This window comes from Diospyros lotus, chromosome 5 (genome assembly GCF_014633365.1).
Source record: "Diospyros lotus cultivar Yz01 chromosome 5, ASM1463336v1, whole genome shotgun sequence".
NCBI classification, from domain to species: Eukaryota; Viridiplantae; Streptophyta; class Magnoliopsida; order Ericales; family Ebenaceae; genus Diospyros; species Diospyros lotus.
In genome coordinates this window covers 16223517-16245572 of record NC_068342.1, presented here as the reverse complement: position 1 = coordinate 16245572, position 22056 = coordinate 16223517, and the positions used below count along the sequence as shown (strand labels likewise).

The 22056-nt window shown below is 35.7% G+C and overlaps 1 protein-coding gene and 1 non-coding gene across 3 annotated transcripts in view; both read right to left on the bottom strand.

Moving 5' to 3' along the window:
- Positions 1-958: 958 nt before the first annotated feature.
- TRNAY-GUA (transfer RNA tyrosine (anticodon GUA)) lies at positions 959-1047 on the bottom strand. Its single transcript is given in 2 exon segments — positions 959-994; positions 1011-1047. It is a non-coding gene; the product is annotated as a tRNA-Tyr (tRNA).
- A 387-nt stretch (positions 1048-1434) lies between these two features.
- Positions 1435-22056, bottom strand: part of LOC127801630 (bifunctional L-3-cyanoalanine synthase/cysteine synthase 1, mitochondrial-like) — a 59880-nt gene continuing 39258 nt past the window's right edge. The window contains exons 1-10 of one of the 2 annotated variants that reach the window (XM_052336911.1): positions 5236-5680; positions 4248-4357; positions 3900-3957; positions 3161-3424; positions 2925-3062; positions 2793-2844; positions 2443-2522; positions 2299-2358; positions 2007-2087; positions 1435-1735 (exon numbers count right to left, since the gene is read on the bottom strand). In XM_052336911.1, coding sequence (XP_052192871.1) covers positions 1637-1735; positions 2007-2087; positions 2299-2358; positions 2443-2522; positions 2793-2844; positions 2925-3062; positions 3161-3424; positions 3900-3957; positions 4248-4357; positions 5236-5409 — 1116 coding nt within the window. In that variant the 5' untranslated portion in view covers positions 5410-5680 and the 3' untranslated portion in view covers positions 1435-1636. Of the gene's footprint in view, positions 1736-2006; positions 2088-2298; positions 2359-2442; positions 2523-2792; positions 2845-2924; positions 3063-3160; positions 3425-3899; positions 3958-4247; positions 4358-5235; positions 5681-22056 lie in introns of those variants that run through there. The other variant, XM_052336913.1, reaches the window with a different exon arrangement.

Here is a 22056-nt window from a genome sequence, read left to right as displayed (position 1 = left end):
TCTTGATAAATGTATTTATTACTTATGCAAAAAGTGAATTTATTTTGAATTAAAGATAAATTGCTTTTAGATATGATTTCTTATTTTGTTCATTGTTGTTTGAAAAAGCCTATTTTTTTTAAAAAAAATTCAAACATTATATTAATCATTTTTTTAACTGTTAATTTGTTTGAAAGATGTATATATATATGATAAGTATAGAAGCTCGAGATAAAACAAACTCGACAGAACATTCAAACAAGAGTGAGAATGTTTAAAGTGCTGAAAGTGTACTGGCTGATGAAATTCTCAACCGTTGAGGATTTATTTGTAATTATTTATAGTTGTAAGTTTGTTCTTTTTACTCACTTGTTGTGTGAGAAGATTGTATTTGCTAACAGTGTGTTAGTGATTCTTACTTAGACAAGGAATTGTATGTTGGTTCTAATATCAATTAAAAGTTAGTGTTAATTCTCTCTAATGAAATCTCAAGTTAAGTTTTGAGAGAGAGGATTAGGCTCTTTAGAATTGCACTTCTATAAATTTATCTTGTTACTTGTAGTTGTGTGATTTTATTATTATCAATTTTATTGCAATTGTTATATATTAAGATTATAAATTTAAGAGTTTTTAAAAGAATTAAAATTATTAATTCTTGAAAAACTCCAATTTACCCCATCTTGGATATTTTTTTGGTAATACATATAAATATAGTATTAGAGCACACAACACTAACACCAAAAAATGTGTGATTGCTATAAAGTCAGAAGTTGATGGCACAATTACTACGAAATTAAAAGTTAAGGGGGGTATAATAGTTTCAATTTAAAGTTTAGAGGGGCCAAATAACCAAATTGTCAAAGTCATAGGGGCATTTTTATGTTTTTTGACTTAAAAAAAAAACACAACATTTTCCTTGTTACCATATCTGTAAATAAACTACGTCGTTTAGGTGGGTGGTAAAAAAGAAAAAATAATATCCGGCCTGCCGGATTCGAACCAGCGACCTAAGGATCACAGCAAGTTACCAACTACAGTCCTCCGCTCTGCCAACTGAGCTAAGGCCGGCTTTGCACAAGTATTACCAATATTTTATTTTTATTTGGAGTCTAAAATTCCTATGTCGTGCACCATATATATACGGTCGCCTTGTTTTAATAAATATCTCAATTTTTATACTTATTTTAATTTTAATATATACAATTAACACAATTTCCATCCTTATTAATAGATTCCATATGAGAGGTAGGAGAATTCATATATATCTTCAGAAATCCATCTTCTTTCCTTCTTTAATTTCCTTTATTTTTACCGGAAACCAAATCTCCTCTATTTAACCATGATTAGTTCTTTTGAGTTATGATTGCCGTTCCACCGCGATTTGGTTAGTTTAGCAGCCATTACTATAATTTGATTTTGGCACCATTAGGTCATGTTTGTTGTGGGTGGAGAGCATTAACAGAAATAATAAAATTATCCTACTGTAAATTTAAATGTTACATTACATATTTGAGACTTCAATGTTTTTCCAGCTGAATATGAAACACATGAAAACATTTTCATGTTTGGGAGTAACTAGAACTTTCATGATGGTTCAACAAATTAAGCACACAACTAGAAGGGCTGTGCAGAAGCATTTTGCTGATAATATTAGGCACTAATCCACAGCAACTGGCTGCATGTTCTCCGCCTCCTTCCTCAGCTCTTGAAACAGTACAGATGACAGGTACCTCTCTCCGAAGCTTGGATGAACAGTCTGACATTATTCAAGGCAACAACAAAACATTCCCAGGATCAAACAGTTTACTAAACAGAAGCAAAGCTGAAATTAGTTAATACTTGTAGCCTCCTTGTATCTGTAACCAACGTATACAGCCTTTCTCTGGTTTTTCGCAAAGAGGCTGTTTTGTTTCCACAGTTTGAATCAGTGACCAGAAGGTCACAAAGGAGCAAAGTTATCGTTGCTACCAAGGCTTTTCTATAATTTAAACATGCATTCATAGAGTTGGGAGTCATGTTGATCATACCACAATGAGCTTGCCTTTGTTCTCTGGCCTTCTAGCAAGTCTAAGTGCTGCAACTGTGTTAGCCCCCGATGATATTCCCACCTGTTCAAAAACAAAAGGTTCCTAACAGAGATGAGGTTATGTCAAACAACTAAATTTGCAGCAACTTTAGCATCTAGCTTAGCTCACTCATCCAGTTAAACCACCAAGTTAACAAAAGCAAACTCTTTCGTGTCCTCAGGCCAGAAAGACCTGTACAGGTACTGTAAAGAATTTGGGACTTCGATAATGAATCAATCATTTTGGTCATTACCATGAGCCCCTCCTTTAATGCCAAAGTCCTGGCCATATTTACTGCGTCTTCACTTGAAACCTGAAACATAAGTTGGCAAAAATCAAAATGGATCAGTAGAGTTCCTTTAGTACAAGAAAAAGAAAATTAGTAATTTTGCCTCACCATAAGAACTTCTTCCATTACATCCATGTCCAATATATCTGGTTTGAATCCAACGCCATTGCCGGTTATGTCATGAGGTCCTGTACAAAACAATATAAGCTTTCGGAATTTCTTCTAATGAAAACATGTGCACGATAGAAACTTAAACAACACAGAGATTAATGAAACAATGCGGCCTCAGGTTGATCTGGTTTCAATATCAAATTGGCAGAGGAAGATAAAAATTCAGAGTTTTGCAACAATCTACAACTCCAGACCGTTCTAGAATTCTAAGCTTCATTCAATCCTTTACCCATTCAACAAGCAAAGACATTTAAGAACAAGAAGCTAACTGGAAATGATTATTTTACCTGGTTTCCCGCCATTAAGCACATTGCTTTCTTCAGGTTCAATTCCATAAATCTGCACAATTATTAAAAAATTAAGAATATGCAACAAGCATCAAAATACAAACAGATGAGACATATCATATCCAATTCCACCTTAACATTTGGATTTTGTGATTTAAGATATTGTCCAACACCAGATACAGTGCCACCACTTCCAATTCCCATTACAAAAATGTCGACTTTTCCATTAGTGTCTTGCCATATCTCAGGACCAGTTGTCTCAAAATGCACCTGTTTTTCCCAGTGGACTTGAATTAGTCCAAAATAAGTAAATAATGCAACAAATCCCTTGAACATGTTGATTTATTGGAGAAAAGATTTTTGCTTGCCTGTGTATTGGCTGGATTTGAGAATTGTTGAAGCATGAAAGCATTTGGTGTGGATTCCAGAAGTTCATAAGCCTTCTTAACTGTTCCTCCCATCCCTTTGGTGGGTTCAGTGAGGACTAAATCGGCTCCAAATGCTCTCATGGTCACCCTTCTTTCCAAGCTTGTGTAAGAGGGCATGGTCAGAACCATCTTGTAGCCTTTCATGGCTGCCATAAATGCCATGCTAATCCCCATGTTTCCTGATGTCGGCTCAATCAGCACAGTCTAATATAGAAGATAAGTCATAGCCAAGCAGCTTAGATTAGCAAATCATGGATCCATTTGGAATCAAAATAACAGAAAAATATAAAGGGATAATTATATAATAATCATACAGGTTGGACAAACAAAAAGGAAAAAGAGAAGTACTAAATGGATTTGATGGAAGATGATGACAATAACAATGCCATGCCTTAATCTCACTAGGTGGGGTGTGTAGTAGACGGCAAAAAAGGGACATAATTCCCTATAGTTTTCATTACAAACACATAAGTTAAAGTGTACTATGACATAATATTATTGGCTAAATTAAGTGTACCGTGAAATGCACACGGCCTTGTTTAACTTGTCTTCTTATGTTTCACTTGAGTCCAGGTGGAAAAAGAGACCATATGTCAAGTTTAACCACGCAGTGGTTTATGCGTTCTTGTTCAAACTGAAAGTGGATAAACTCTATTATCCAAACACAAATTCCACTAACCTTTCCAGGGCTGATTAACCCTTTCTTCTCTGCATCTGTGATCATAGCAAATGCTGGTCTGGTGATCAAAGGAAAAACCATGGAGTTCAATAAGTGCAAAAAGAACAATTATAGCAGAGCTATGAACAGGGGCGGATCCAGAAAATCTATGTAGGGGAGGCTGAAGTTTTTTTTTTTTTTGAAGTGTAGAGCTGCACATTACAAATTTTGGGGTGGGATGTAATTTTTTTTGGCTGAGTTAATATTAAAAATTATTTTTTTACACTACAAAATTAATTTTAATAGTGGGCTGCCCTGGGTCACACGCGGATCCGCCACTGGCTATGAAAGTGAAGAACTGAAAGTCACCTGTCTTTGATGCTTGCAGTGGGCTGCATCATCTCTTGCTTGACAGCTACATAGGCTCCACAGTCTTCAGTGACTTTGCTAAGATATACAAGGGGAGTCCTCCCAATTAGCTGAAATTTGGGAATGTTTCGGATTAATAAGAACCAATCGCAAAAACAATAGGCATGCTAACATTAGCTGAATATGAATGAGATCAGCTGAAATCTGATAAATATTTTGGAATTTAACACTCTTTAAACAAGTTTTTGTTAGGATCAGATTTCACAAATACGCACAGAACTTGAGAGAAACACAAAACAAAAAATTGGTAAAATTGTCTCGCCTCAATACCTTTGTCCACGGCGCCATAACAATGGGATAATCCATTCACTTAATCAAAAATACAGTTTCACACGGAGATATTAACTAAAAGCCCTTACGTTCCTCTTTTACTCTAGATAACTGGTCAGCTACACATTGAGGACTCAGCTTATTTTTCCGTGACACACTCTCTCTATCTAACTTTATTGGGGGGTAGCATACTACAATCCTGATGGGATTTAGTTTTTGACCTACATCCCTATCTCTACTCAACACAAGATTGCCGACGCACTTTTTTCTATCAGATTATGCTTACCGGGTGAACTCACACCAAACTCTATCTGAGCCTGAATTTGAAGAGCCATCCGACAAGTTCAATGGGGTTTCCCAGATGTAACAATCACAAAGGTGGGGTGCATGGAATACAATGCACAAAAGTGAAGTAGATAAGACCTTTCACAAACATGCCTCCAACTACTAGAAAATGAAAAGCCAAGATCCCACCTTTACAAGAAGAAAATTGAAGAGTACTCACCAAATCACGATTTTGAAAAATGAACTAAAAACTGAAAATTAAGGGAACAAGAACAATGAAGAGATGATGAACTAAACAGACATGTGGATCAGAATAGACTTATAGAAGAAAATAGAGAGAGATACAATATAAATGGAGAGATTAATTAATTACTTGAGAGACTTCGTTCTTGATGCCAGTGGAAAGAAGATGCTGGGGCAGATCTATGGTTGAGTGAGCAAAAGATGGAGGCGAGTCAACCAGAGTCTGGGTTGAGAGCAATTTGGTTCTGATAAAGCCATTGAAGGGTATGGATCTTCTCTTGATGAAGGTGGTTAAGGAAGCCATTGATGAAGGTGGTGGAGAACCCTGAGACTCTTGTGGCCACTTTCTTGTGGATCCTGTCTTTGTACTCGACAAATCCAAAGAAGTGAGCCGCTTTTATAAATAAGCGTATGGGGTCACTGTGAAGTCCGTTCTCATCATCGTCCTTACGTATACATACATAGTACTCTACATATATGTGGGTGAAAGAGATTTTATTAGGAAGGCAGGGACAGCGGGCCAGAGGGGTAGATGATTGTTGAGACACAGGTGCTGGTGGTGAAATAGGAATGGGAAAGTAGGGAGAGAGACTTTGATTGGAGCTTGGATTAGTATTATATATATATATATATTAATTTATATAAGAACGAAAATGATATTCTATTTTTGTAATTCATGTAATCGAACTTAATGCACAAAACTAAGGCTTGATATTTTAGTGTTATATATATATTTTTTTACAACTTTGATGTTTACCACTCATGACAAAGACATAAATTACATATTCTTCTTTTGTGAACCTTTCTGACATTTGAGGGAGAAAGTTAGAAGGCATTTGGATCCCCAAAGTTGAAGCTAATTGGAATTTTGCTTGGATGACTTCATTGACTTGAGGGTTGGCGTTGGAAATGGCACTCCCAAGGGAATGCCAAAACCGCCAACACAGTGGATTGACAGTACATTGAACGAAGCAGGGAGTGAGTCTCACCTGGTCAAATTGACAACCGCCTCGTGTTCAAATTTGGCAAGTTGTCTAAAACCCACGCCATCGCATGTGTTTGGAACTTTTTAGTGAGAAAAAATGCCGGCAAGGTTGTTTCTGAAGCAGATGCGATGAACCCATTAAAAATGCATAAAGCAAGAAGGCGGCATTCTGTAACCTAATGGGGGCCACATAGCTACAGGACCACTACAGATTTGGGGCAGTTTCTTATTCAACCAATTTGCCCTTTGGCCATGCTGGTAGCTAATTTGCCCTTTGGCCATGCTGGTAGCTACCCAAAATGTGTAACTTTAGCGGTTAATGAATCCAAGTATGGAACCATGTTAACTATGTCTTCTTCTTCTTTTTTTGTTGGATTTTTCGTGGACACCACTATTATAATACTAAATAATTGGTGAGAAAATGACTTGAAAGCATTGTTGGGTGCCGTGTGCTTTGGGGAAAGAAGAAAGCCACTTATATTTTGATCAATTTCAGCCCAACTTACTTGGAAGCAAAGCTCATTGCAAGATAAAGATGGCCATTTAACTTTAGTGCCCTGCCTCCATTTGTTTGCCTCAAAAAGGATGTTTTAAGCGCTTATAAAAGACATCCGCCCACTTATTATTATTATTGTAGCTTAGGATGTTTTAAACCTTATGTCTAGTTATTTGTATTTTCAAATTGTTTGGGCCCATGATACTCTATTAGTTGATTATGATAATGTTAAAACTTAAATATATTTCAAGACAAAGACAGATATGGAAAGAGGAGAGGGGCATAGAGGATTAAGGACTAAGGAGGAGGCTCTGGCCTCAAACTCTATTCATTGTAATCGAATAAAGTTTAGCCACAATTGGTCTTAATTATAGAGTTTTAAGAAAGCAAAACATCCAAACAAATAAGACGAAGAAATATGTCATTCGTCATCGCATAAAATTCATTCATTTCTGCTACCTTTTCACACATCAACCTCAATACTCTTTTCCTCTAAAATTATAAGCAAATATAGAAACCTCAAACTCAAAGCAGGTTTCATTTTACAGAAGAAAATAATAAATAGTTCCGATGTGGCTTGGTTCCATCAACCACATGTATTTCAACAAATGCTAGATCCAAACACAGCCTTAACATTAACAGTAATTTCAGTTTCATAGGACCTGGTCATTCAAGTTGATAAATGATCTCAGTCACATAACAATGGCACGTTTGTTGCAACTTAATTAAAGAAATTATTACTTCTAACTTTTTAGATTATAAATTTTAAAATTTAGAATAAATTGTGAATTTATTTGTTACAACTTTTTAGAAGTTGTAGTTAAACAGTTGTGGTGTTTGATATCATAAGCTGTAAAATAACTTATTTTTGTATAATTGTCCATAATACCCTTAATAGTTATAGAATGATAATTTAAAAATTAATTAGTGTATATGTATAAGTTTCAAATGTTATAAAAAATTAATTAGTATATAGAGTGAAAAGGAGATGGCGAGAGAGAAGAAGAGATTTAAAAATAGAGATAGCGGTGGAAAAAAGAGACCCTTGATTGCTTGGACAGAAGAGTAATTCTTTGTTAAAAATAGGGATATAATTGTCAAAAAAAATGTAACTGTTTAATCAGAAATTATAGAAGTTGGGGTACCCCAGATTTGAAAAAGCCAGCTTCTACCCCTTCTAAAAGCTAATGGAAGCTATAAGCTAGAATTCTAAAAGTTAAAACAAACACTATATATCTACTTTTTTGAAGTTAAAAGCTAAAAATTATAGCTTTTAAACTGCAATAAACAGGCCCAATATATCTTATTTGGTTCCAAATATTATATTTCAGAAACTGTCGACGCCATGGGACCCAAATTTGAAGATAAGACCGAAGAGAAAGTTTGATCCAAGGAAATAAAATATAATTTGAGGGCATCATGCATGAGTTTGAATTACGTCTATTTTTTATTTCATGTGATTGGTGGAAACACTTTATTTTTAAACATCATTCAAAAATAAAAGTTACTTTCAAGTTAAAGTCTAAAAATGACAACAACACAGAGATAAGAATTCGTTTTAGTTTTGCTCACCCTAATTTAGACTTTAATATTTGATACCCACTCTCCCCCTTAATGCCTTCACTATTTTCACAACCACACCACTGTTTGGAAGTTAAGTTTGGGTTAAAGAAAAAAATCAAAAAACAGAGTCTAGAAGTTAAATTTATTGCAAATTTCTCCTTTAATAGAATTGGGTTTGAAATATTGAAAGATGAAGGTGGAGTTTAATTAATTCAAATCTTAATTTATTTGTGATATTGGGTTTGGATTATGATAACTAGTTGATGGAAGAAGTAATTAGATGCAAGTTTGAGCATTCAAATATGTTATTGTGCAATACAATAATAAATTTATTTACTAAAAACGTTCAAATGACTTTGCACACAAAATAAAATAAATAAATAAATAAATAAAAATTAGAGGGTGCATGACAATTCTTATATAAATATTTTGATACTAAAGTCAAATTTTTAAAAATGATTAAAAAAATTGTAAAATTCTTGAATTAGTATTAGTGACGTACTTTTTTTAGAATGGGGATATATCTATTAATAAAAATGCATAAAAATTTGTGATAAATATCTCTAATATTCCAAAATCAACTAACATTAGGACATTTATAAATCATATCTATCCTTTATGAAATTCTCAAAGAGACTTTTAGATATCAAACTTATCATGTTTGCATTTCATTTAAGACTTTTCTGAGAGACTTAGGTTGTGTTCTCTTTGTTTTTTAATTTTCAATTTTAAGTTTTGAATTCATTTTCAGTTTTCTATTTTGGTAGGCTATTTTTAAAAAATTGAAAACGCATTTTCTTTGTCATTTTAAAAAACTATTCTTCAAAACAAAAAATTAGAAAATGTGTTCTCTTTCAAATTTTGAAAATAATTTTTTAATTATATTTTATTCAATAAATTTGATTATTTAATAAATTAAAAATATTTAATGTTAATATATTATTAAAAAAATATATATATTTTAAAGTTAATGAATTTTATATTATTTTTTCCATTATAATAATAAAATATAAATAAATAATAAATAAATATGTTTTGAGTTTTGAGTTTATTTTGGATGAAAACACTCAAAACAATTTTTTGTTGTTTTGAGTTTTCTTTATAATTTTTTTTTTGTTTTCCAAAATGTATTTTTAAAAATAATAAAGAGAACGCGTTTTCATTATTTTAAAAAATTGAAAACTAAAAATAACTTAAAAACAGTAAGACCATCTCCAATGGAGACGACAAAACGGCAAAATCAATCGATTTTGCCGTCTCCAATGGGACGACAAATCATCACACCAAATTGGTGTGATGAACAGTGGGACGCCATATTTGACGTCCCACTGTCCACCCACGACAAAAAATGCCATGAAAAATTAATAGCCAAATTACCCTTGTTCTTTCAATGTAAAAAATTGTTATTCCTATTATATCCTTTTTTAATTTTGTTTTAGTATGTATAATTATTGATTTTAGTATTAATTTATATATTTAATTTGATCATTATTATTAAGAACATAATAAATTAAAATTAAGCAAAAATAATTATAATTATTTAACATGATAAATACGTATAATTTTTTTTACATATTTAATTTAAATTTGTGTCAATAATTAAATAATTTTTTGAAATAAATTAATTGTTATGAATTAAAGAAATAAGAAAATAGAAATAACACTATTTATTTGGTGTAAATTTTGGTGTAATGGGTTGGAGATGTCTTGATAAGATAGTGTAAAAATTACACTATTTTAGTGCAAAAATTGTACCATTTTAAAGTTTTAAATTGGTGATGATATAAAGAGAACGCAGGCGTAATATTTCCAAAACTTTTTACAACCTCTAAAAACTAGAGTTTATTTAGAACTTTCTGTGGTCATTAGAAGACTAAAGTCTTCCATGACCTCTTTACGGTCTCTAAAATATTATTATGGATTGTGTTTGGACTTTTGGCCTTTTAAGTGAGCTTTTGCCCAATCACATTAATATATAATAATTATATATATATATATATAAAATTTAAAATATGTAACGTGATCCCACCTTGTTCTTGGACAAATTTAATTGGCTATACCCAATATCCCTCCACCTCACCTATAGGTGTCAAAAGGGCCGGCCCGGCCCGGCCCGGTCCGGCCCGAGTCGGCCCACGGGCTTTTTAAACGGGCCGGGCCGGCCCTTTTACTAAAAGGGCCGGGCCGGGCCCGGGCCCTTTTATAATTGATAGGGCCCGGCCCGGCCCACGGCCCCCCTACAAAAGGGCCGGGCCGGGCTGGGCCGGGCCAGCCCGTGGGCTAGAGGGCCGGGCCGGGCCCTTAGCCCACAGGGCCTAGTGGGCCGAGCCCGGTGGGCCCGGCCCTTTTTTTTTAAATAATTTTTTTAAAAATAATACATATAATATATACATATATAAATATCAAAATAATACATATATAAAAATTAATTTGTTTTTTTAAAATATTTTCTATCTTAATTCTTAAGTTTTAAATATTATTTCATTATTTTATATTTCAAAATTCTATATGCCTTATAATTTTTGTTGTGAATTGATATGAAAAATAATGTACATATAAAAAGGAGAATGTTTATTTATAATTTAAATATATAAAAAATTTAACTTAAAAATTTTAAATAAATTAATTGATGGTTATTATTTATATATATTGCGAAATTAAATTTTTTAGCATCCAATATCAATAATTACCTAAGAATAACAAAATTAAAAAAAAAAATGAGTAAGGGCCTTACTGGCCCATAAGGGCCTCATGGGCCCGGCCCATAAGGGCCCAACGGGCCACGGGCCGGGCCGGGCCGGGCCGTGGGCCCAATTTCTTTGGCCCAGCCCGGCCCCCCAATGGGGGCCGGGCTCGGCCCGGCCCGTATGAACAGTAACGGGCCGGGCCAAAGCCCGGCCCGTCACGGGCTGGGCCGGGCGGCCCGCGGGCCGCCCGGCCCTTTTGACACCTCTAACCTCACCCCTTGCCCCTCCAGGCTGCAGCTTATAATCAATGCTTGTTGGCCAAGCAGACGGAGTTAAAATAATATCCTTAGTTGAGTCTTCGTAAATGGTTACTTAAATCATTTCGCACTCTCGTTATCTTTTTTTATTGAAAGGCTAACACTAATTAAATCTTCAATAAATATACATTATATATATATATTATATTCTTAAGTAAAAATATTTTTATTAATTGATCACAAGTATATTATATTTTGTAACATTTTATCAATTAATAAAATTATTTAGAGATTAAAAATAAGATAAACAAGCTGATTATATTATAACTTAATCATTAACTTTAGAACAATAATTAGAAGTTGAAGGAGAAAAAAAATCACATTTAATCAATTGGGACAAAGAACTATCTTTACGCGCATGAGCCATGTTAGGATTGTTCAAACAACTATTGATTTTGTTTGCTTCTTATTTTAATTTGGTTAAGTGGAAATTTTTTGGAAAAACTTTTATTTAAGTTAGGTTGAGACTAATAAAAATTTTAACCAAAATAACTCAACTTAATTCATACATTTATTATAGCTAATATTTTATAATATATGATTTTTTTAATAGAAGCTAAAAAAATTATTTTTTATATAATATTTTCAATAAAACTACTTTTGAAACCCTAAACCCTAAAGCTATTGTGACGATTGCAAATTTGAGGTGATCTCAGTTAGTGTTGCCGGTGAGATCAACGCCAAGGAGCGTTGCCTCGACAAAAAAATATGTGGACAATTAGGGTCAAAATCAAAGGTGACAGGGTTTGGTTATAGCCTCGGGGAACATGGCGATGGAGTTCGTCGTGTCTTAGATGTGGAAAAAGGGTTTTGGTTTGTCTGATTGCGAGCAGTCTTGTCGGCATGGGGTTGTTTTCGATGACCCATCGCTTAATGACGGCCTTAAGCCCTTAGTCGTGGTTCATCGAGATTGTGTGGGTGTGGGTTTTCGTGGGGATTGTTCTAATGTGGGTATTTGAGCTAGCTCGGGTGATCTTGAGACATGTATGAAACGTCGGCTTGATGGGTTATTGGAGAGAGCTGTTGTGCATGTTGGTTTGGGTTATGTCTTGGTGGATCCGACCATCTATTGTTATTCAGATAAGCGTTATTTTATTTTCCACATCATTCAATGGGCTCATTTAGATTTGGCTGCTAAGGCCCCTGCCTCGTTAAACCAAGTTGACAGCATTTCTTTATTTGATTTCCATGGGCATCGGCCATATAGGTTGGGTCATATTCATGTTCAGGGAAGGAGGATATGGCTTCAATCAATTGGGATAGTTCAAGTTTGGGTTTGGTTCTCCCTGCGCGCTTTGGTGACTTTGATTCAATTCAATCGAAGAGGGTTGGTCGAGATAATGACTCCAATAACCTTAGTTTGTCCTTTGGAGAGGATGACATTTCGGTGGCTGCTTGGGAGTCAGTCATGTAGGTGATTAACCCTATTATAGCTCTGATTTGCCAAAGGATTCGGAGGCTGATCTCAACAGTTCTTATAGATTGGGTGGGGTAGAGCATGCGGGTCGGGTTGTTAAGCTAGGTTTGGGGGTTGGGTCTTCGGGTATTGGGGATGGAATTTCGATCTTGGTTGATGGTAATCTAGGTATGGATTTGGTAGTTGAGACATCTCAACTGAATTTATCACCGAAGGATCAGGTGGATTTGGAAATGGCAGTGGGATTTTCCTAGCTAGATTTTTTGCTGAAATCTTGGGTGGATGAGGATCGTTTTCTAGCTTGTGTGTTGGTGCCAATAGCATCCCTCCGGTGAGCTGACGTGGTGGATGATGGTGACGATGGGTCAACAGGATTGCATCTAGTGGAAATGGATCGACCGTCTAGGCAGCAGGATATCGATCCTATTGTTCGACGTCTTGAAGCGAATGATTCTTAACCCAGGAGTATAGGGAATCAAATTGTTGGTTTTCATTCTCCTTTAGGGGTTCATGGCAATCACATGTGGCCGGATAGGGCTAGCTCATCTCTATTATTAGGTAGTGGTTATTTTTCAATTGTTTGTTTGTCGGGTGATATAGAACTCTTGAATTAGTATTAGTGATGTACCTTTTTTGAAATAGGGGCTCATCTATTAATAGAAAAGCATGAAGGTTTGTAATAAGTATCTCTAGTATTCTGAGATGATAGAAAGACATGAAGATTTGTGATAAGTATTTCTAGTATTCTGAGATTAACTAGCATTAAGACTCTTGTTGAAATGCTAAAAACGTATTGACAACCACCTCGTGTTGAAATTTGAAAAGTTCTCTAAAAGCCACCCACTATTATTATTTTGTGAATTCTTTACTTATTATTTTTTGAATATGTGTATTTGATTATTTTGTATAGTTAATTATTAATTTGTGTATTTTATTATTGATTATGTGTATGTGTGTATCTGATTATTTTGTATATTTGATTATTGATTATTGATTATGTGTAAAATAAATAATAAATTTTTATAGTAGTGAAAATTATATGTAAGGTAAAATAAATAGAATTAAAGTTTATTGATAAATAAATAAAATAGAGAGTTAAATAGAGAAGAGAATAGATAGTGTTATTGGAGCAGATATGACTTTTAAGACAAAATTAAAATAAAAAATAAATTATTTATGATATAATAAAAAACATGATAAAAAATATTACTTGAGTCAACCTGTAAAGTTATAAGAAAGCAAAATATATACTAGTGAGTGGAGTCAACTTATAGAGTTTTAAGAAAGCAAAACATCCAAAACAAATAAGACAAAAGGAATATGTCATTCGTCATCGCATAAAATTCATTCATTTGTGTTACCTTTTCACACATCAACCTCAATGCTCTTTTCGTCTTAAAATTATAAGCAAATATAGAAGAAACCTCAAACTCAAAGCAGGTTTCATTTTACAGAAGAAAATAACAAGAAGTAGTTCCGATGTGGCTTGGTTCCATCAACCACATGCATTTGAACAAATGCTAGATCCAAACACAGCCTTAACACTAAGGGTTCGTTTGATTGCAAGGGTAAAATTTGGGTGAAAAAAAAATAAATTACAAGGAATTAAATTCTAAGGAAAATATCAATTGAAAGTGTTTGATTGGCTTAATTTTCTATCTAAAAATTGTTATAATTTTTTATAAAAATAATTATATATACATATGCAAATAATTAATAAATACACAAATTAATAATCAATACATAAAATAAATTAAATATACATACACAATATTTAAAAAATAAATTAATACATAAAAAAATATACATACACACAGCAAAGAGGATGAAGAGCCGCTGCTACCATCGCCGTTGTCAATGGCCGCTGTAGCCGCATCCGCCGTTGCCGCCCTTATCGTTCACCCGCATACTGTCACTCCGTCGCTCGCTCTATCACTGGCTGTAGATTGCTCTTTCTCTTTCTCTCTCGCTCGCTCGTTGCTTGCACTCGCTCTCAGCCATGGCTTCCCACTGAGCTCCAGTCATTGCCCCTTTCCCTCTCTCGCTCCATCGCTGGCCGTAGATCGCTCGCTCTCTTTCTCTTTCTCTCTCGCTCGTACTCGTTCTCAACCATGATTTTCTACTGAGCTCCAGTCGCTACCCCTCCCCCTCTCTCGTTCCATCGCTGTAGATCGCTCGCTCTCTCTCTCTCACTTGTCGCTCGCACTTGCTCTCTCTCTCTCGCTCGCACTCGTTCTCAGCTATGGTTTCCTTCTGTAGCTCTAGTCGCTGCCCCTTTCCCTCTCTTGCTGCAAATCGAAGGTTTCTTTCCTGCCTAGAAAATCATTTCTCTCCCTCATCCTAAGAATTCATTTTCCAGTAAAAGTGAAAAAAGAGAGTCACGTGAGCCTCAAGTGAGAATTTAATTTACCTAAAAAATTAAGCAATCAAACACTATAAAAAGCTAGAATTTAGATGAAAAATAATCATTTTCTATAAAAAAAATATGCCAACGAAACAGGCGCTAATATTAATTTCAGTTTCGTAGGACCTGGTCAATCAAGTTGATAAATGAAGTCAGTCACAGAACAATATATTTTATTTAATTGGCTTCAAATAATATATTTCAGAAACTGTTGACGCCATGGGACCCAAATTCATTTGAAGAAAAGACCGAAGAGAAAGTTTGATCCAAGCAAATAAAATATAATTTTGAGGGCATCATGCATGAGTTTGAATTACCTCTATTTTTTATTTCATGTGATTGGTGAAAACACTTTATTTTTAAATATAAAAGTTACTTTTAAATTAAAGTCTAAAAATGACAACAACAACAACAGAGATAAGAATTCGTTTTAGTTTTGCTCACCCTAATTTAGACTTTAATAATATTCGATACCCACTCTCCCCCTTAATGCCTTCACTATTTTCACAACCACACCACTGTTTGGAAGTTAAGTTTGGGTTAAAGAAAAAAATCAAAAAACAGAGTCTAGAAACTAAATTTGTTGCAAATTTCTCCTTTAATAGAATTGGGTCTGAATTATTGAAAGATGAGGTTGGAGTTTAATTAATTTGAGTCTTAATTTATTTGTGAAATTGGGTTTGGATTATGAAGTAATTAGATGTGAGTTTGAGCATTCAAATATGTCATTGTCAAATACAATAATAAATTTATTTATTGAAAATGATATCGCCAAATATGTTAGAATTTGAAAAACAGAAAAAAAAGAAGAAGAACAATTAGAGGTGCATAGCAATCTTTATGCAAATACTTCGTTACTTAAGTTAGATTTTTAAAAATAGTTAAAGAAGTTGCATAATTCTTGAATTAGTATTAGTGATGTATTTTTTTTTTAGAATGAAGTCTCATCTATTAATGAAAATGTATAGAGATTTGTGATAAATATCACTAGTATTTCGAGATTAACTAACATTAAGACATTTATAAATTATATTTATCCTTTACAAAATTCTCGAAGAGATTTTCAAATGTCAAACTTATTAAATTCGCATTTCATTTGAGACTTTTCTGAGAGACTTTGTCTTCGCAAAATTTTTACAGACTTTGAAAGACCATAGTCTACCTGTGACCTCTTGTGGTCTCGAGACTTCAGTCTTCCATGACCTCATTACAGTCTCTAAAATACTATTTATGGGTTGTGTTGGGACTTTTTGCCTTTTAGTGGGCTTTTGACCAGTTACATTAATTTATAATAATTATGTATATAATTTAAAATATGTACCGTGATCCCCACCTTGTTCTTGAACAAATTTAATTGGCATTGCCCAATACACCCCCCCCAACCTGCAACTTAATCAATGCTTTTTAGCCAAGTGGACGGAGTTAAAGAACCATCCTTAGTCGAGTCTTCGTAAATGGTTATTTAAATCATTTCGCACTCTTCTTACCTTCTTTTATTGAAAGGCTAACACTAATTATATCTTCAATAAATATACATTATATTTATTATATTTTTAATTAAAAATATTTTTATCAATTGATCACAAATATATTATGTTTTGTAACATTTTATCAATTATTAAAATTATTTAGAGATTAAAAATAATGTAAACAAACTTATTACACTATAACTTAATCATTAACTTTAGAACAATAATTAGAAGTAGAAGGAAAAAATATCGCATTGAATCAATTGGGACAAAGAACTATCTTTATACCCATGAGCCAGGTTAGGATTGTTCAAACAACTATTGGACTTGTTTGTTTCTTATTTTAATTTGGCCTAGTTGGTGTGAAATTTTTTCGAAAGACTTTTGTTGACACATATTTTTGTAACACCCCGTATCGAGTGATTGGAAGGTTCGGGACAACTTACTCAAATGAGCCTACGCGAACTTCTCAGGGAGGTCACCTATCCTTGGATTACCTCAGATCAAGCATGTTTAACTTGGGAGTTCTTTGTCTACATTCAGTCCAAAAAGTATACAACTGGTGTTATTTTATTCCTTACTTATTCTCGATATATACTATCCTCATCTGGGCTCTTGAGGTATTATACACATCGTGTCATCATCATGGGACCCACAGTTGTGGGTTAGCTCTCAACTATCGCTCTTCAACAACCAGGAGACCCACCGCACTTATAAGCCCCTCAGTGATTGCTCTCTGGGGCAACCTCATGTGGGATCGAGAACCGATACTTACAGCACCACCTCCCAACCCTTCCTCCCTAAGTGTAGTGGCGCTCGTGGCCGCGAACCATCTCAGGGGTGACAGAAGGTGGTTTTCCCATAGACAGCACCAAAGAGCGACTGCCCAGAGGGTGACTGAGAGGCTCACAAGTACGGCGGGACTCCTGGTCGTCGAAATGTGATAGCTTGAGCTAACTTGTGGTTGTGGGCCCATGATGACACGATGTGTGTAATACTCCAAGAGTTTAGAGGAGGGTAGTATATATCGAGAATAAGTATAAAATGAAACAACACTGGCTGGATACATTTTGGGCTGAATGTAGGCAAAGAACTCCCAAGTTAAGCGTGCTTAACCTGGGGTAATCCAATGATGGGTGACCCCCCTGGGAAGTTCGCGTAGGTCCATCAGGGTAAGTTGTCCCGGACCTTCCTATCGCTCGATACGGGGTGTTATAAAAATGTGTGTTAACATTTGACGCCGTTTGTGGGAACCCTCTTGCCCGAACTATCCTTTGTCACCCCTGAGATGATTCACGCCCACAAACGCCACCGCACTTAGGGGGGAGACTCTGGCAGTGGTGCGTTAGCACCGGGTTCGTCTCACCTCGGTCGCCCAAAGGGTAACTACCCAGAGGATGATTGAGAGGCTCACAAGTGCGGCGGGACTCCTGGTCGTCGAAGGGCGATAGTTTGAGCTAACTCGTGGTTGTAGGCCCATGATGACACGATGTGTGTAATACTCCAAGAGCTTAGAGGAGGGTAGTATATATCGAGAATAAGTAAGGAAGGAAACAACACCACCTGGATACCTTTTGGGCTGAATGTAGGCAAAGAATTCTCAAGTTAAGCGTGCTTGACCTGGGGTAATCCAAGGATGGGTGACCCCCCTGGGAAGTTTGCGTAGGCCCATCAGGGTAAGTTGTTCCAGACATTCCTATCGCTCGATATAGGGTGTTACAAAAATGTGTGTCAACAACTTTGATTTAAATTAGGTTGAGACTAATAAAAATTTTAACCAAAATAACCCAACTTAATTCATACATTTATTATAACCAATATTTTATAATATATTTATTTTTAATAGAAGCTAAGCAATTTAATTTTTTAGATAATATTTTCAATAAACCTATTTTTGGAACCATAAACCCTAAACCCCTTGCGATGGTTGTATATTCGATGGGATCTCAATCGGTGTTGTCAGCAAGATAAACGTCGAGGAGTGTTTCATCGGCAAAAAAAGGTATGGACAATCGAGGAGCGTTGCCTCGGTGTGATTGGCAATCTGCATTTGTTCGAAGCAGTTCCAATAAATAAGGTTCATCGAATTGCCATTATCCATTAGAATTTTTTCAATGGGATGTTTTGGAATGATGGTTGAAATTACCATCGGGTCATCATGCGAGATGATTATGTCTCTTCTGTCAGCAGGTGTGAACATAATGGGCTCCTCATTCCCTATAGTCTCCATTAATGAATTGACTTGGTATGCTAGACAAGCATAGGCCTTTCGGGAAGAGAAGCTATCACCACCCAAAGTTTCTCCACCTAAGCTTGATGAGTTGGCTCCTCATCGAGAGGTGGATTTTGTCTGTAGTCCTTCCCCCTCTCTTGTTGTATTTGATTACGTCTCTTATGCCCTTCAGGCCTTTTTTCCCTTCTTTGTGGCTCCCTATTGTTCCCTTCTTTTTCTCATACATATCTTCATAAGTGTCCTTTAAGAATAGGTATCTCAATTTGATTTTCAACTCTCAGCAATGATTAGTGGAATGGCCACGAGATTTATGGTATATGCAATACTCATCTTGGTTTTTTCTTATGGGTCGATCAGCCCTTTTCAGAAGTCTGATAAATCCTGACCCCTCTATGGAAGTTAGTATGGTTGATCGTGGTCGGGTGAGTCAAACATAGTGATTAAATAGGGGCTTGACATCATCCTGTCTTCAGGCCCTCTCCTGTTGCCGATTAAGGTCTTTTTCACCGTCTCGCTTTTTTCTTTTCTGCTCCGTATTTTCATTTATTCCCATAATCTTCATTACTTCCGTATGGAGTATGTATTTATTTTCTCTGAAAAACAAATCTGCCAAGGACTTTGGAGGATCCAAAGATAGCAATTCTTGTAGGGAAGTTAATCGTGTGCCTTGCAACATGGCGAAGACTGTCATTTCAATTGGTAGGTTACGAATTTTGAGGGTGGCATTACGAAATGTGTCCACATACTGGCGAAAGGTCTCTTTGTCTCACTGTCAAATATTAAGAAAGTACATTGTGTTTTTCTTTTTCTAACAATTAATAATGAATGCTTTAATGATTCTTCCTTTAGCTGCCCGAATGAGGAAATTGATGCTTCAGGTAAGCTATTGAACAAGATTTGGGCATGTCTTGTCAGAGTCAGCAAGAATGCTCAACACATAATTTTATCATCCCAACCATAAAGTGTCATTAAGTACTTTTAATTCTGGATATGATCATTAGGATCGTCTTTGCCGATGTAGGGAGCAATTTGCGACATCTTGAATTTTCTTGGTAGTGGTTTTCCCAATACATTCTCAATGAACGGAGACTTCTTTCTGGGATGTTCTTTCGGGACTGGAACCAACCTTTTCTATTCGAGCACTTATTCAACCACCCTCTTCATATCATCCCACATACTTATTGTGGTGTGATTATCTGTCCCTCTATCTCCTTGATAATTTTGCTCTCACTCTCAATTTTGTGGCGGAAAGTATTAGCTCCTCGTGGTGGGAGATTAGGTTGATTTCTTAAGCGAGGAAAGGACCGAGAGTAGGAGTCAGGCATAGCTTATTAGAAAGAACATATTTCCTCATCCCTCTACTGAGTTTTCCTTAGTGGTGCAGTTTTCAACATAAATCTTCTTAGTGTTGCAAGTAATGCTATATAAGGGACCATATTTTGGAGTATTCCCACCATATCTCATAAGGCTTACATTCCTTTGATGTGCTGTTGTTGCAGCGCTTCATAGTCTGCCCACAAGACAGTAAGATGAGCCTGTTATGAAGTGTCAGGCTAATCGTGGTGTTGATGTTGATTCATCGGGTGTTGGAAGCCTGGTGGAGGTGGTTGAGTCCCCATTTGCTGCTAGGGATCAAAGAGAGTTGATTGAAGACTCCTTTGTTATTGAGAGTTGGGTGGAGACTGATGCATTCTTGTTAGGTGTTGTGAGTTTTGCGAATGAGGGCGAAGTTCGACACCTTGAGAGAAAGTTTATCGATTGCCTCTAGTGTTTGCCAATGACAACGTTTTGACTTTTTGTTGCGCTTCCCACAGACGGTGCCAATTGTTGTTGGCAAAACACAATAATGAATTTATAACGTGGGAAAGGTGATCTTGATATATGTGTGCAAGGAAGATTTGGTGACCTTGAGGTCAAAATGATTAGGCGGCCAAAAAATAATCTGGTGGCCTTGAGAAATGATGACTTTTTGACGCTAGTGAGCGGAAGGCCTTAAATAACCAAGAGGCCTCAAATACCGAGAGGCCTTAAATAACTGAGTGGCCTAAAATAACCAAGAGGTCTTGGAGAACCGAGATGTCTAAAATAACCAAGAGGTCTTGGAAACCGAGAGGCCTGCTAAAAGAAATAAATGGTGAAAGGCATGGGAGGCTATTCCCATGCAAACCCTTTGATGCTTAAGTCAGTTTTCGAGTGATTGAGCCCAAAAATAGGGTTTGAGTATCAAAGTGAGCATACTTGAATGAGGAGGTGTGCCTCCTATTTATAGAGTATGGAGTAATCTCAATTAATTCGGGATCAAGATTCTTTATACAAAACGCTTATCTTGATTATTCCTAGTCTGGCTAGAACTAGGATTGTTGTGGATGACGTCCATCTCTTATGGATGATGTTTAGCGTGCCCTTTTTGGGGATGAAATTTCTTATGGAGAATGTTTATCTCAGTTGTTCCAAAATCCTTTTAGAATTAAAACTTTTTATAGTTGATCGCTTATTTTCTTGTAATATTTAGATCGAGAAATGCCTTGAGAGGGTCTGTTGGCCTCGAGGAAGGCTCCCAAGGGTTTGAGGAACTTTTGTAACCGTGAGGTCACTTAGGAGCAAGAGGCCTCTTGGTTACAACCAAGTGGTGGCCTCTCAGCCATCACTTGATGTTTTCAATTGCCTTTACTTGTGCACCTCCTGCTTCATCCAATTCTTCCCCCCTTAATTCCAATTCTTCAATTGCTGCTTGTAGCTCCACAAATTATTTAATTGATTTCAACTTTAATTGCCAAGCTTCATATTTTAATTTGTTGATGGTCGAGTGGCCACTCAGTTATGGCATTGGAATATTTAGTTGTTGTTGTACGGCTTTTGTGTTCTTCTTTTTCCATGTAAGGGTCCGCTCGAGGATATCCCACTAGTATAGGAATCCGAAAAAAGTTCCCCACAAAATTGATATAGATATGACTCAAAATGACTACAACTCCAATCTTCCTTATTAACAACATGAGCTAAATAAATAAATACATCATCTTGCATTTAATAATCCATTTAATGCTCAACCGCCCATACATTTCAAAATGTAAGGGCATCAAAACTATCTAATCACAAAATAAATCCCTTTTTCTTGTGCCCTCAAAATAGACTCCCAAGGATCCTTTGGCTGGGTTGTCTCTATACACACACTAAACCACCGACTCAGGCACCACTCGCCTCACCCTCAACTACGGCCTTTCCCTTACCTAGAATGACAGAAAAGCAAAGGGATGAGCCACAAGGCTTAGTAAGTATAATATAAAGTATTATGAATCAAGGCATGAAGAATAAGAAACAAATAGGAAGTAACCACTTATAACAATTCATAAACTCTATCATGCCTTACCTTTTCATATTGC